Here is a 14,320-nt window from a genome sequence, read left to right on the forward strand (position 1 = left end):
AGGTTAGGAGTTCAAGACCAGCCTGGCCAACATGGTAAAACCCTGCCTATACTAAAAATACAAAAATTAGCCAGGCATGGTGGCGTGCGCCAGTAATCCCAGCTACTTGGGAGGCTGAGGCAGGAGAAGCACTTGAACCTGGGCGGTAGAGGTTGAAGTGAGCTGAGATCACACCACTGCACTCCAGCCTGGGCAAAAAAAAAAAAAAAAAAAAAAAAGATTTTTAGGCCTGCTGTGGCTTGCACCTGTAATCCTAGCACTTTGGGAAGCTGAGGCAGGTGAATCTCTGGAGCCTAGCTTGAGACCACCCTGGGCAATATGGCTAAACCCCGTCTCTATAAACAATACAGAAACCAGCTGGACCTAGTGGCATGTGCCTGATGGTCCCAGCTATTGGAGGTGGGGCTGAGATGGGGGGATCATTTGAGCCCTGGAGGCCTAGGCTGCAGTGAGCCATGATTGTGCCACTGTACTCCAATCTGGGCAACAGACTGAGACCCTGTCTCAAAAACAATTTTTAATTTTTTTAGTATTAAAATAGTCTACAAATTATCCAAAAGTTTGACTAATGATCGGAAGTTTAACCTGAAAAGTGTCCCTCCATTGTAATGAAGGTTAACCATGTTACCCACTGTATTGATTTGTATTTTATATCCCATGTCTTTACAATATATGTATATACAATAGGATATATACAACAGAACAAGATCCTAGTAACAGGATAGAGGAGGTAATTACTTAGGAAAAGTGTAACATTTCTATGTTAACTCGTGTAGCAAACTAGACAGACCAGATTTTATTTATTTATTTATTTATTTTGAGATGGAGTCTCACTCTGTTGCCAGGCTGGAGTGCAGTGGCATGATCTCAGCTCACTATAACCTCCCGACTCCCTGGTTAAAGCGATTCTCCTGCCTCAGCCTCCTGAGCAGCTGGGATTACATGCATGAGCCACCACACTCAGCTAGCTTTTGTATTTTTTGTAGAGCTGGGGTTTCACCATGTTGGCCACGATGGTCTCGATCTCCTGACCTCGTGATCTGTCTGCCTTGGCCTCCTAAAGTGTTGGGATTACAGGCGTGAGCCACTGCACCAGCCATAGACCAGATTTTAAAGTTAAATTTTATTTAAAAGGTGTCTGCCCTAAATGTGATTTTTCCTCTGTTCATTCAACAAATATTTACTGTGCTCCTACTACATGCCAGGCTCTGTACTAGCTGCTAGCCATATAGCTTTGCATGGTGGTTAGGAAATGAACTTCCGAAGTAATGCTTCTAGCCTGTGTCTCACTGTAGGCCAAGTTCAAACTTAAGTATTTAAAACTCAATTTCTGTACAGCAAAGCAGTCAGTCATGATGGGAGCACATGAGTAAATAACCCACCTCAGCAAGGTACTGAATCCCATCCTTGGGTGTTTTTTTGTTTTTTAAGAGGTAGGGTCTCACAGTGTTGCCCAGGCTGGATGGAGTACAGTAGCTATTTCACAGGCACAGTCATGGTGCACTGTAGCCTCAAACTCCTGGGCTCATGTTGATCCTCCTATGTCAGCCTCCCAAGTAGCTGGGACTACTACAGGTGGGCACCACCATGCCATGGTGCAGTCCATGGGATGGCAAGGGAACGTAAGATGTTTCTCCTAATTTTCATAATGCTATTTTTTTTTTTTTTCTTTTAGACAGAGTCTCGTTCCGCCGCCCAGACTAGAGTGCAGTGGCACCATCTCAGCTCACTGCAACCTCCACCTCCCAGGTTCAAGGATTTCTCGTGCATCAGTCTCCCAAGTAGTTGGGATTACAGGGTGTGCACCACCATGCCCAGCTAATTTTTGTATTTTTAGTAGAGATGGGGTTTCACTGTGTTGGCCAGGCTGGTCTCAAAACTCCTAACCTCACATGATCCACCCACCTCGGCCTTCTCTTCATTAATTTTAAATACAGTCTGGTTAGTCCCTATTTATGATAGATGAGGATTTAGTTCTAATACCAAGCACCTTATTCTGTAACACCCCCCTACATAGTGCTTTCCAAACGCATGATTGTGATGAGCCTTTCCTGGACTGCTCCAGGCCAACTGGCTTGATACACATGATCCACAGCACTTGAATTGCACCGTCCTCTGCTTGCTAAGCTAGTCTGGTGAAGTGGTCTTTATTTGCTTTTCATATTTCAAAAATAAGTTGTTTGTCTCCTATTTTCTGACCTTTGCTGAAAAATCCTATTCCTTCTCTGGCCAATTCTCTCATAAATTCTTTTTTTGATTATTCCTAGTTTTTAGCTTAGTAAAGAGTACCAGTTCCCACCAATCACCAGAACTAGCAACTTCAGTCTTCCTAAAATATTTTACATTAAAAAAAAAAAAGCATTGTTAGGCTTGTTCTAACAAATCTAGTGGTAGTACGTAATCTAACACTCAGAGTCACAGCTCATATGCCTGGGTGCTACACTTCTGGATCTTTTCTATACTGTATGTTGCCTCAGCTGGGTGCCACCACACCCAGCTAATTTTTGTATTTTTAGTAGAGATGGGGTTTCACCATGTTGGCCAGGCTGGTCTCAAACTCCTGACCTCAAGTGATCTGCCCACCTTGGCTCACAAAGTGCTGGGATTACAGGCGTGAGCCACCGCATCTGGCTGCCATATTGCATGTTCTCATCTTCTAGCCATGTTATGAAAAGCCTATGCAGGGCATGGTGGCTCACGCCTGTAATCCCAGCACTTTGGGAGGCTGAGGCAGGCAGATCACCTGAGGTCGGGAGTTCGAGACCAGCCTGGCCAACATGGTGAAACCCCGTCTCTACTAACTAAAAATATGAAAGTAGCTGGGCATGGTGGTGTATGCCTGTAATGCCAGCTACTCAGGAGGCTGAGGCAGGAGAATTGCTTGAACCTGGGAGGCGGAGGCTGCAGTGAGGCAAGATCGTGCCACTGCACTCCAGCCTGGGCGACACAATGAGACTCTGTCCCAAACAAACAAACAAAAAAGCCTACACATATACAGTACTGTCAATGTTCTCCAACGCCCACCTCTGATAACCAACCACCTTTCTTTTCTAATTAATGATTCAAATATGTATTTTTTGTACTCAAGTGCTAATAATTCTAAATTCTTTATTTTTGTCGACTTAAAGCAACAGGCTTCAGGAGTTGGCAGCTCAAACAAAGCTTGTTAATTATTTTAGCACAAATACAACTAATGAAGATTACCCCCTTTCAGATGTTTTAGGTCATAAATTCAAAAGCAATAAGGTTTTAGAAAATAATTTTTATTTAAAAAATCATAAGTACTAGAATGAAAATATAGATAAAGCATTTGAAAATGATTTTTTTCTGGCTTAGACTGTTTACTGGGTCAATTCTAGCTCTGTCCTGGGAAAAGCCTCCGAAACCCTCACCTATGAGCATGTCTTGCCTCATAGCGAGGGACTTTTACTGTACTGAAAGGAAGCCAGCTGAAGCCGAGATCTGAAGCGCTCAGCTTCCAGTTCCCGGAAGAAAACATCATCGTCATTCTGTGTTATCATGTCCTGCAGTTGCTGAATTTCCTTCTCCATCTTAGATCTCAGCTCCCTCTTCACCTTATGTAAAGTCTGAAAAGAGAAGGCATGTCATCCCGCTATTCACAGCACTTATCCAGGCGCTCATCTACTGTTGTTCCCTCTCCATCTTCCAGCTATTCAAACTCCTCCAAAAATTTTAACAATCTAGCAGCAGTTCCCACAGAGACCTAACTAAAGTTAAAATCATAGGATAAAAATATCTTGGGTCATAGATGATGGACTTCCTTATTTGTCTTCTCTCCATTCCCTTTAAAGGCATAATACATTTGTTTTCTACTTACTAAAAATGCAAATAAATTGTCATGTGTCACTTAATGATGCAGATATGTTCCAAGAAATGCATCATTAAGTGATTTCGTTACTGTGCAAAATGTCAGTGTGCTTACACAAACCTAGGTGGTGGTACTGTCACTGTACACCTGGGCTGTATGGTGTAGCCTACTGCTCCAACCACCAATGTCTGAGGTCCCTTGTTGACAAACAGTTGCCATGCAGCACCTGACTTGACGTCTATCTTGTTAATTATTACCTGGGCCTGAGATTTCTCTCTGGCTTTAAGTTCTTGATGTTCCTGTGATATGGCTTCCGCCAGCAATGAAAACTGTTGATGATAAGGAAGAAAAAAAATCAGATCTTATATTTAACGTTTGTAGTCCAAATGTAACATTTCTTAATGTTCATAGGCTTAAAATCGTTTTAACGGAAATAGGGCAATATACTCTTCTGTGGTCAAGTATTATTTGATCTTAAATTTCAATCTTTAAAATGGGGTCCAGCTGGGTGTGGTGGCTCATGCCTGTAATCCTAGCACTTTGGGAGGCCGAGGCAGGCAGATCACAAGGTCAGGAGATGCTACTCGGGAGGCTGGGGCAGGAGAATCGCTTGAACCCAGGAGGCAGAGGTTGCAGTGAGCTGAGATTGCGCCACTGCACTCCAGCCTGGTAACTGACAGAATAAGACTCCATCTCAAAAAAAAAAAAAGACTTCTGCCAAGATGGCTAAATAGGAACAGCTCCGGTCCACAATTCCCAGTGAGAGCAAGCCAGAAGGTGAGTGATCTCCACATTTCCAACTGAAGTAACCAGGTTCATCTCATTGGGACTGGTTAGACAGTGGGTGCAGCCCAAGAAGGACAAGCTGAAGCAGGGTGGGGCATCACCTCACCTGGGAAGCACAAGGGGCCAGACAACTCCCTCTCCTAGCCAAGGGAAGCCATTAGGGATTTTTCCGGACACTCTGACACTCTGGCTCAGATACTGTGCTTTTCCCATGGTCTTCACAACCTGCAGAGCAGGAGATTCCCCTGGTGACTACAACACCAACACCCTGGGTTTCCAGCACAAAACTGGGCAGCTGTTTTAGCTGCAGCATTTTTTTTGTTGTTGTTCTTATACCCCAGTGGCACCTGGAACGCCAGCAAGGCAGAACCGTTCATTTCTATGTAAAAAAGGGGGCTGAAGTCAGGGAGCCAAGTGATCTGGCTTGGCAGGTCCCACCCCCACAAAGACCAGCAAGCTAAGATCCACTGGCCTGAAATTCTTGCAGCCAGCAAAACAGTCGGAGCTCAACCTGGGACATATGAGCTCCATGGGGGGAGGGGTGTCCACCATTGCTGAGGCTTGGGTAGGCAGTTTTAACCTTGCCTGTGTAAACAAAGTCCCAGGAAAGTTTACACAGCAATTGGGTGGAGACCATGGCAGTTCTGCAAGGCCTCTGCAGGCAGATAGTGACTTGACTCCCTTCTTGCTGGGCAAAGGGGTGGTTGTCGGTTCTGCTTCAGCAGACTTAAACATCCCTGGCCTGGCAGCTCTGAAGGGAGCAACAGATCTCCCATCACAGCACTTCAGCTGTGGGACAGACTGCCTCCTCAAGTGGCTCCCTGACCCCCATTTATCCTGATTGGGAGTCACTCATACAGGAGAGCTCTGGCTGACATCTCACAAGTACCCTTCTGGAACAAAGCTACCAGAGGAAGGAACAGGCAGCAATCTCTGCTGTTCTGTAGCTCCCGCAGGTGATTCCCAGGCAAGCAGGGTCTGGAGTGGACCTCCAGCAAACTCCAGCAGACCTGCAGCAGAGGGGCCTGTTTGTTAGAAGAATTAACAGAAAGGACGTCCACTCAGAGACCCCATCTAAAAGTCACCAACTTCAAAGACTAAAGGTAGATAAATCCACAGAGATGCAAAGAAATCAGCGCAAAAACGCAGAAATCACCAAAAACCAGAATGCCTCTTCTCCTCCAAGGGATCACAACTCCTCACCAGCAAGGGAACAAAACTGGATGGAGAATGAGTTTGACGAATTGACAGAAGCGGGCTTCTGAAAGTGGGTAATAACAAACTTCTCTGAGCTTAAAGGAGCATGTCCTAACCCAATGTAAGGAAACTAAGAACCTTGAAAAAAGGTTAGATGAAATGCTAACTAGAATAACCAGCATAGAGAACATAAACAACTTGATGGAACTGAAAAACACAGCATACACAAGTTTCAATAGCCAAATTGATCAAGCAGAAGAAAGGATATCAGAGACTGAAGATGAACTCAATGAAATAAAGCAAGAAGGCAAGATTAGAGAAAAAGTGAAAAGACCAAATCTGTGTTTGATGAGGGTACCTGAATGTGACAGGAAGAATGAATCCAAGCTGGAAAACACTCTTGGATATTATCCAGGAGAACTTCCCCAACCTAGCAAGGCAGGCCAACATGCAAATTCAGGAAATACAGAGGCCAACATGCAAATTCAGGAAATACAGAGGCCACCACAAAGATACTCCTAGAGAAGAGCAACCCCAAGGCACATAATCATCAGATTCACCAGGGTTGAAATGAAGGAAAAAATGCTAAGGACAGCCAGAGAGAAAGTTGTCAGGTCACCCACAAAGGGAAGCCCATTAGACTCACAGTGGATCTCTCGGCAGAAACCCTACAAGCCAGAAGAGAGTGGGGGCGATATTCAACATCCTTAAAGAAAATAATTTTCAACCCAGAATTTCATATTCAGCCAAACTGAGCTTCATATGTGAAGGAGAAATAAAATCCTTTACGGACAAGCAACTGCTAAGAGAGTTTGTCACCACTAGGCCTGCCTTATAAGAGCTCCTGATGGAAGCACTAAACATGGAAAGGAACAACCAGTACCAGCCACTGCAAAAACTGTAAAGACCATCGATACTATGAAGAAACTGCATCAACTAATGGGCAAAACAACCAAGCTAGCATCAAAATGGCAGGATCAAATTCACACATAACAATATTAACCTTAAATGTAAATGGGCTAAATGCCCCAATCAAAAGACGCAAATTGGATAAAGAGTAAAGACCCATCTCACGTGCAAAGACACACAAAGGCTCAAAATAAAGGGATGGAGGAAGATTTACCAAGCAAATGGAGAGCAAAAAAAAGCAGGGGGATTGCAACCCCTGCTTTGATAAAACAGACTTCAAATCAACAAAGATCAAAAGAGACAAAGAGGGGCATTACATAATGGTAAAGAGATCAATGCAACAAGAAGAGCTAACAATCCTAAGTATGTATGCACCCAATACAGGAGCACCCAGATACATATGGCAAGTTCTTAATGTAACCTACCAAGAGATTTAGACTCCCAGACAGTAACAGTGGGAAACTTTAACACCCCACTGTCAGTATTAGACAGATCAACGAACAGAATTAACAAGGATATCCAGGACTTGAACTCAGATCTAGGCCAAGCAGACCTAAAGACATCTACAGAACTCTTCACCCCAAATCCACAGACTATATATTCTTCTCAGCATCACATAGCACTTACTCTAAAATTGACCACATAATTGGAAGTCACTCCTTAGCAAATGCAAAAGAATGGAAATCATAACAGTCTCTCAGACCACAGTGCGATCAAATTAGAACTCAGGATTAAGAAACTCACTCAAAACCACACAACTCCATGGAAACTGAACGACCTGCTCCTGAATGACTACTGGATAAATAATGAAGACAGATATAAAGATGTTCTTCGAAACCAATGAAAATGAAGACACAATGTACTAGAATCTCTGGAGGACATATTTAAAGCAGTGTCTAGAGGGAAATTTATAACACTAAATGCCCACAAGAAAAGCGAGGAAAGAGCGAAAATCAACACCCTAATGTCACGTTTAAAAGAACTAGAGGAGCAAGATCAAACAAATTCAAAAGCTAGCAGAAGACAAGAAATAAGATCAGAGCAGAACTGAAGGATATAGAGACACAAAATAACATTAAAAAAATCAGTAAATCCAGGAGCTGGTTTTTTGAAAAGACCAGCACAATAGACCATTAGCCAGACTAATAAAAAATAAAAAAGAGAAGTACTGAATAGATGCAATAAAAAATGATAAAGGGGATATCACCACCAATCCCACAGAAATACTACCATCAGAGATTACTACAAACAACTCTATGCAAATAAACCAGTAAATCTAGAAGAAATGGTGAGCCGGGCGCGGTGGCTCACGCCTGTAATCCCAGCACTTTGGGAGGCCGAGGCGGGTGAATCACGAGGTCAAGAGATCGAGACCATCCTGGTCAACATGGTGAAACCCCGTCTCTACTAAAAATACAAAAAGTTAGCTGGGCACGGTGGCGTGTGCCTGTAATCCCAGCTACTCAGGAGGCTGAGGCAGGAGAATTGCCTGAACCCAGGAGGCGGAGGTTGCGGTGAGCCGAGATCGCGCCATTGCACTCTAGCCTGGGTAACAAGAGCGAAACTCCGTCTCAAAAAAAAAAAAAAAAAAAAAAAATCTAGAAGAAATGGATACATGCCTGGACATTTACACCCTCCCAAGACAAAACCAGGAAGAAGCTGAATCCCTGAACAGACCAATAACAAGGTCTGAAATTGAGGCAGCAGCCTACCAACCAAAAGTCCAGGACCAGATGGGTTCACAGCTGAATTCTACCAGAGGTACAAAGAAGAGCTGGTAACATTTCTTCTGAAACTATTCCAAACAATACAAAAAGAGGGAATCCTCCCTAACTCATTTTATAAGACTAACATCATCCTGATACCAAAATCTGGTAGAGACACAATTAAAGAAGAAATTTCAGGCCAATATCCATGATGAACACTGATGCGAAAATCCTCAATAAAATACTGGCTAACTGAATCCAACAGTATGTCAAAAAGCTTATCCATGTGATCAAGTCAGCTTTATGCCTGGGATGCAATGCTGATTCAACATATGCAAATCTAGAAACATAATCCATCACATAAACAGAACCAAAGACAAAACCCACATAATTATCTCAACAGATGCAGAGAAGCCTTCGACAAAATTCAACAGCCCTTAATGCTAAAAACTCTCAATAAACTAGGTATCAATGGAATGTATCTCAAAATAGTAAGAGTTATTTATGACAAACTCACAGCCAGTATCATACTGAATGGGGAAAAACTGGAAGCATTCCCTTTGAAAACTGGCACAAGACAAGGATGCCCTCTCTCACCACTCCTATTCAATATAGTATTGGAAGTTCTGGCCAGGGCAATCAGGCAAGAAAAATAAAGGAATTCAATTAGGAAAAAAGGAAGTCAAATAATCTCTAGTTGCAGACAACATGACTGTATAATTAGAAGACCCCATCATCTCAGCCCAAAATCTCCTTAAGCTGATAAGCAACTTCAGCAAAGTCTCAGAATACAAAATCAATGTGCAAAAATCACAAGCATTCCTATATACAAGTAACATACAAATAGAGAGCCAAATCATGAATGAAATCCCATTCATAACTGCTACAAAGAGAATGAAATACCTAGGAATACAACAAGGGATGTGAAGGACCTCTTCAAGGAGAACTACAAACCCACTGCTCAAGGAAATAAGAGAGGCCACAAACAGATGGAAAAACATTCCATGCCCATAGTTAGGAAGAATCAGTATCGTGAAAATGGCCATAATGACCAAAGTAATTTACAGATTCAGCACTCTCCCCATCAAGCTACCATTGACTTTCAAAGAATTGGAAAAAAACCACCTTAAACTTCACATGGAACCAAAAAAGAGCCCGTATAGCCAAGACAATCCTAAGCAAAAAAAAAAAAAAAAAAAAAAAAAGCTAGAGGCATCATGCTTCCTGACTTCAAACTATACTACAAGACTACAGTAATCAAACAGCATGGTAGCATGGTACTGGTACCAAAACAGATATAGACCGATGGAACAGAACAGAGGCCTCAGAAATAACCCCACCCATCTACAACCATCTGATCTTTGACAAACCTGACAAAAACAAGCAATGGGGAAAGAATTCCCTATTTAATAAATGGTGTTGGGAAAACTGGCTAGCAATATGCAGAAAGCAGAAACTAAATCCCTCTCTTACGCCTGATAGAAAAATTAACTCCAGATAGATTAAAGATTTAAACATAAGACCTAACACCACAAAAACCCTAGAAGAAAACCTAGGCAATACCATTCAGGACACAGGTATAGGCAAGGATTTCATGACTAAACACCAAAAGCAATGGCAACAAAAGCCAAAATAGACAAATGAAATCTAATTGAACTTAAGAGCTTCTGCACAGCAAAATATCATTAGAATGAACCGGCAACCAACAGAATGGCAAAAGTTTTGCAATCTATCCATCTGACAAAGGGCTAATATCCAGAATCTACAAAGGCTTAAACAAATTTATAAGAAAAAAACAAACATGCCAGGCACAGTGGTTCAGGCCTGTAATCCCAGCACTTTGGGAGGCGGGTGGATCACCTGAGGTCAAGGTTCAAGACCAATCTGGCTAGCATGGTGAAACCCCGTCTCTACTAAAAATACAAACAAAAATAAAAAGACAACCCCATCAAAAATTGGGTGAAGGATATGAATAGACACTTCTCAAAAGAAGACATTTATGCAGTCCACAAACATGAAGAAAAGCTCATCATCACCACTAGTCATTAGAGAAATGCAAATCAAAAGCACATTGAGATACCATCTCATGCCAGTTAGAATTGCGATCATTAAAACATCAGGAGGCAACAGATGCTGGAGAGAACGTGGACAAACAGGAACCCTTTTACACTGTTGGTAGGAGTGTAAATTAGTTCAACCACCGTAGAAGACAGTGTGGCGATTCCTCAAGGATCTAGAACTAGAAATACCATTTGACCCAGCAATCCCATTACTGGGTATATACCCAAAGAATTACAAATCATTCTATTATAAAGACACAATGCACATGTAAGTTTACTGCGGCACTGTTTACAATAGCAAAGACTTGGAACCAATCCAAATGCCCATCAATGATAGACTGGATAAAGAAAGTGTGGCACATATACACCATGGAACACTATGCAGCCATAAAAAAGGATGCATTCATGTCCTTTGCAGGGACATGGATGAAGCTGGAAACTATCATTCTTAGCAAACTGACAAACAGAAAACCAAACACCACATGTTCTCACTTAAAGTAGGTGTTGAACAATGAGAACACATGGACACTGGGAGGGGAATATCACACACCGGGGCATGTTGGGGGCTGGGGGGGTTTAGAGGAGGAATAGCAGGGGGTGGGGGGATTACAGAATTAAGAGAAATACCTAATGTAGATGACAGTGGGATAGATGCAGCAAACCACCATGGCACATGTATACCTATGTAACAAACCTGCACGTTCTGCACATGTACCCAGAACTTAAAAAAAAAAAAAAGAAAATGGGGTCCTTGAATCTGTAGAGTGCAAACTTTTGTTAACAAATGGAAGTTTGCTGTCAACAGACTAAGCAAGTTTTGCCACAAGTGCAAGTGATCGGGACTAAACACAACAGCATAAGCAAGTGACAGGAGCCCACCTGGTCTTTATAGTAGTTCTCCATGGAGTCCAGTTCATCCTGGTGGCGTCTCCTTTGTTCATCTCGCTTTTCTTTGGCATAGTTTCTTAGGTCTCGTAATGTTTGCTTCTGAATGTTTAAACCCTCTTCAAACAGTTTCTTAAATATCTGTCAGTTATTTAATCATAAAAACAAAGTCATGCTGAGCTCTCACTGAGGAATATAATCATTTTGCCTAACTAGCAATATATACTGATTGTATTTCACAAAGATTTTTTTAAATATTAGTTTTATTCAGATATTATTCACGTATCATAAAATTTACCTCCTTTTGTTCAGACAGGGTATTAGTGCTCTGTCACCCAGGCTGGGGTGTAGGGGTGCAGTCACAGCTCACTGCAGCCTTGACCTTCAGGCCCAAGCATTTCTGCCCCGCCCCGGCTCCCTGAGTAGCTGGGACAACAGGCATATGCCATCATGCCTGGCTACATTTTTAATTTTTTGTAGAGATGAGGTCTCACTATATTGCTCAGGCTGGTCCCAGGCAATCCTTGTACCTCAGCCTCCCAAAGTGCTGAGATTACAGGCGTGAGCCACTGCGCCCAGCCTCACCCTTTTAAAATAAATAATTCAGCATATTTTATTATAGTCAATTGTGCAAACATCACCACTAACTACAGAACATTTTTACTACCCCCCAAAAAACCCTATACTGACTAGCGGTCACTCCCTGTCCCAGTCTGTAGCCTCTGACAGTCACCAGTCTATCTACTTTCTGTCTCCATGGATTTCCATATTCTCGACACTTCCTATAAATGCAATCATGTAATTTGTGGTCTTTCATACTTGGTTTCTTTGATACTCCAACTATTTTCAAGATTTATGTATACTGCAGTCTGTATGAATACTTCATTCCTTTTTATTGCCAAGTAACATCATACTGTAGGAATGAATACACATTGTTTATTCATGCATCAATTGATGGATACTTTGGGTTGTTTCCCCTTTGCCTTGCCAACTTGTCCTTATTTTAGCCATCCTAGTGAGTGTGAGAGGTGTCTCTCACTGTGGTTCTGATCTGTATCTCCCTAATGACTAAGGTGTTCATTATCTTTTCATGTATCACAGATTCTTTACAGCCTTCATAGAAGCATTCTCAAGCAGCCATGTACATTCAAAGTACTGTACACAGGGAAAGAACATCAGAGCAGAAACCTGTCACACCTACACATGTACATAACTGAGGAGGGGGGAGTGATCATCTGGTAGGCCACTGGAAAACACACTCTTCAAAGGGCTTGGATATGCCCACTTGTCCTCCTTTCATTGGTGTGACTTCTAGATAGAAAAACTGGTTCTAATGGCAATGCATTCATGAGCTATCTATTACCTTAGACAAGTACTTACCCTGTCTTCAAAGCCTTAGAAGTCTCTTCCTCTAGAAATATTTCCAAGTATTTAATCTAGTTAACTATAATTACTAAAATATTTTACAGATAAAAGTTACTGCTAGCTTGGGATCACAAAAGGTTAATCATTTCCGCCTGATTAAGATGACACATAAATACCTTGTGGAAACCCCTGATAACACAGCTGTTTGACACTATTCCTGATTTCATGTGGAATCTGAAGTCATGTTATCATACCTCAAATTCCTCTCTCTTACAACATGTTCCCAAACCTCTAAAGCAGTTTTACTGGAGAAGTACCTGTGATGTGTAGGAGGTGGGGAGGAAGTAAGACTTCACATTAAGATGAGGGACACAAAAAATGAGAACAGACTGGAATGCACAATGGAATAAGGAAAGGAAGCATGGCCAAGCTGAACTCAGGGCCAGCACTGTAGGATTTCGACAGAGATTCTGGATTCAAATTTGGACAAGAGTCACAAACCAAGAAGGTGGTCCTGAAAGGTTACAAATTCACCTTCTTAACAGGGCTGGACAGAAAAGCCAGACTTACCTACCATTTCTTCCCGGGTCCTCATCCTCATCATTTTTGCGCGCAACTGAACTCTATAATCATCGTAGTATTTTCGAGCACGAACAATTGCCTGTCGATTTTCTTTTATCTTTGATTGGGTCAACCTCTGTCTCTGAATGCAGTCCTTGAAGTCTTGCTAAGAAAGGGAAAGGGGATGGAAGAGAGGGGTAAGGACAAGAGGAATGCAGACTACAACATTCTCAACTGTCTCACTCCCCACTACGATGTCTTCAGGCTTACATAAGCCAGGTGTGTGGGGCAGCTTCATCACCTCAATCTGAAGAGCAGCTCCAAAAAGCCCCTGCCACGGCAGAGGGTGGCAGTGATCCTTGGCACTCCTCTGGAACTGAAAGCTCATATCCCCATGCCACCACAAGGCTGCTAACAAAGCTGACCCAGATGCCGGCTCACAAGGAGTAGGAAAATGGCACACCCTGACTTTCAAGCAGAGCTTGAGTTGTCAGGAGTATTTAATTAGGCAAAAACTAAGGAAATTAGACAATATCTGACAAAGGAGTGAAGATGAAATGAGGTCATGTACATAAAGTCTCTTTGGTAGGTTTTTCAGATATTTGTGTTTTTTTCCCCACATAGTAAAATACCACATGCAGTTCCTGAGACATGTGTCCGGAACTGTTTAGTACTACAGTTCTTTTTTTTTTTTTTTTTTTAATAAAGACGGGGTTTCACCATGTTGGTCACGCTAGTCTTGAACTCCCGACCTCAGGTGATCCACCTGCCTTGGCCTCCAAAGTGCTTGGATTACAAGCGTGAGCCACCACGCCCGGCCAGTACTACAGTTCTTATGACTTATCTCTACTTCACATTCAGGCAAAGGTTTTATAATCTCTTCCTTTGGCAGACCGTTTCTGACCTCTGTCCTCTCCCTTCATAATTCTCTAAGTATGATTCATAGTCAAAATTACAATGGAGGCTGATAAGTCCCGCAGCTCTCGACTTGGGACCTGAGAAGGATGGGAGATGGCAAACAG

At 42.4% G+C, this 14,320-nt stretch overlaps 1 protein-coding gene across 4 annotated transcripts in view; it reads right to left on the reverse strand.

Moving 5' to 3' along the window:
- Positions 1–3,242: 3,242 nt before the first annotated feature.
- CEP95 (centrosomal protein 95) overlaps positions 3,243–14,320 on the reverse strand; it is a 38,592-nt gene continuing 27,514 nt past the window's right edge. For 2 of the 4 annotated variants that reach the window (XM_012453876.3, XM_012453875.3), the window contains 4 exons: positions 13,312–13,464; positions 11,367–11,513; positions 4,087–4,158; positions 3,243–3,587 (listed from right to left, as the gene is read on the reverse strand). In XM_012453876.3, coding sequence (XP_012309299.1) covers positions 3,411–3,587; positions 4,087–4,158; positions 11,367–11,513; positions 13,312–13,464 — 549 coding nt within the window. In that variant the 3' untranslated portion in view covers positions 3,243–3,410. Of the gene's footprint in view, positions 3,588–4,086; positions 4,159–4,721; positions 4,841–11,366; positions 11,514–13,307; positions 13,465–14,320 lie in introns of those variants that run through there. The other 2 variants (XM_064369648.1, XM_064369650.1) reach the window with 2 other exon arrangements.

Source organism: Aotus nancymaae, unplaced genomic scaffold, assembly GCF_030222135.1.
Source record: "Aotus nancymaae isolate 86718 unplaced genomic scaffold, 86718_ANA_hifiasm-v0.15.2.pri h1tg000089l, whole genome shotgun sequence".
Lineage (NCBI taxonomy): Eukaryota > Metazoa > Chordata > Mammalia > Primates > Aotidae > Aotus > Aotus nancymaae.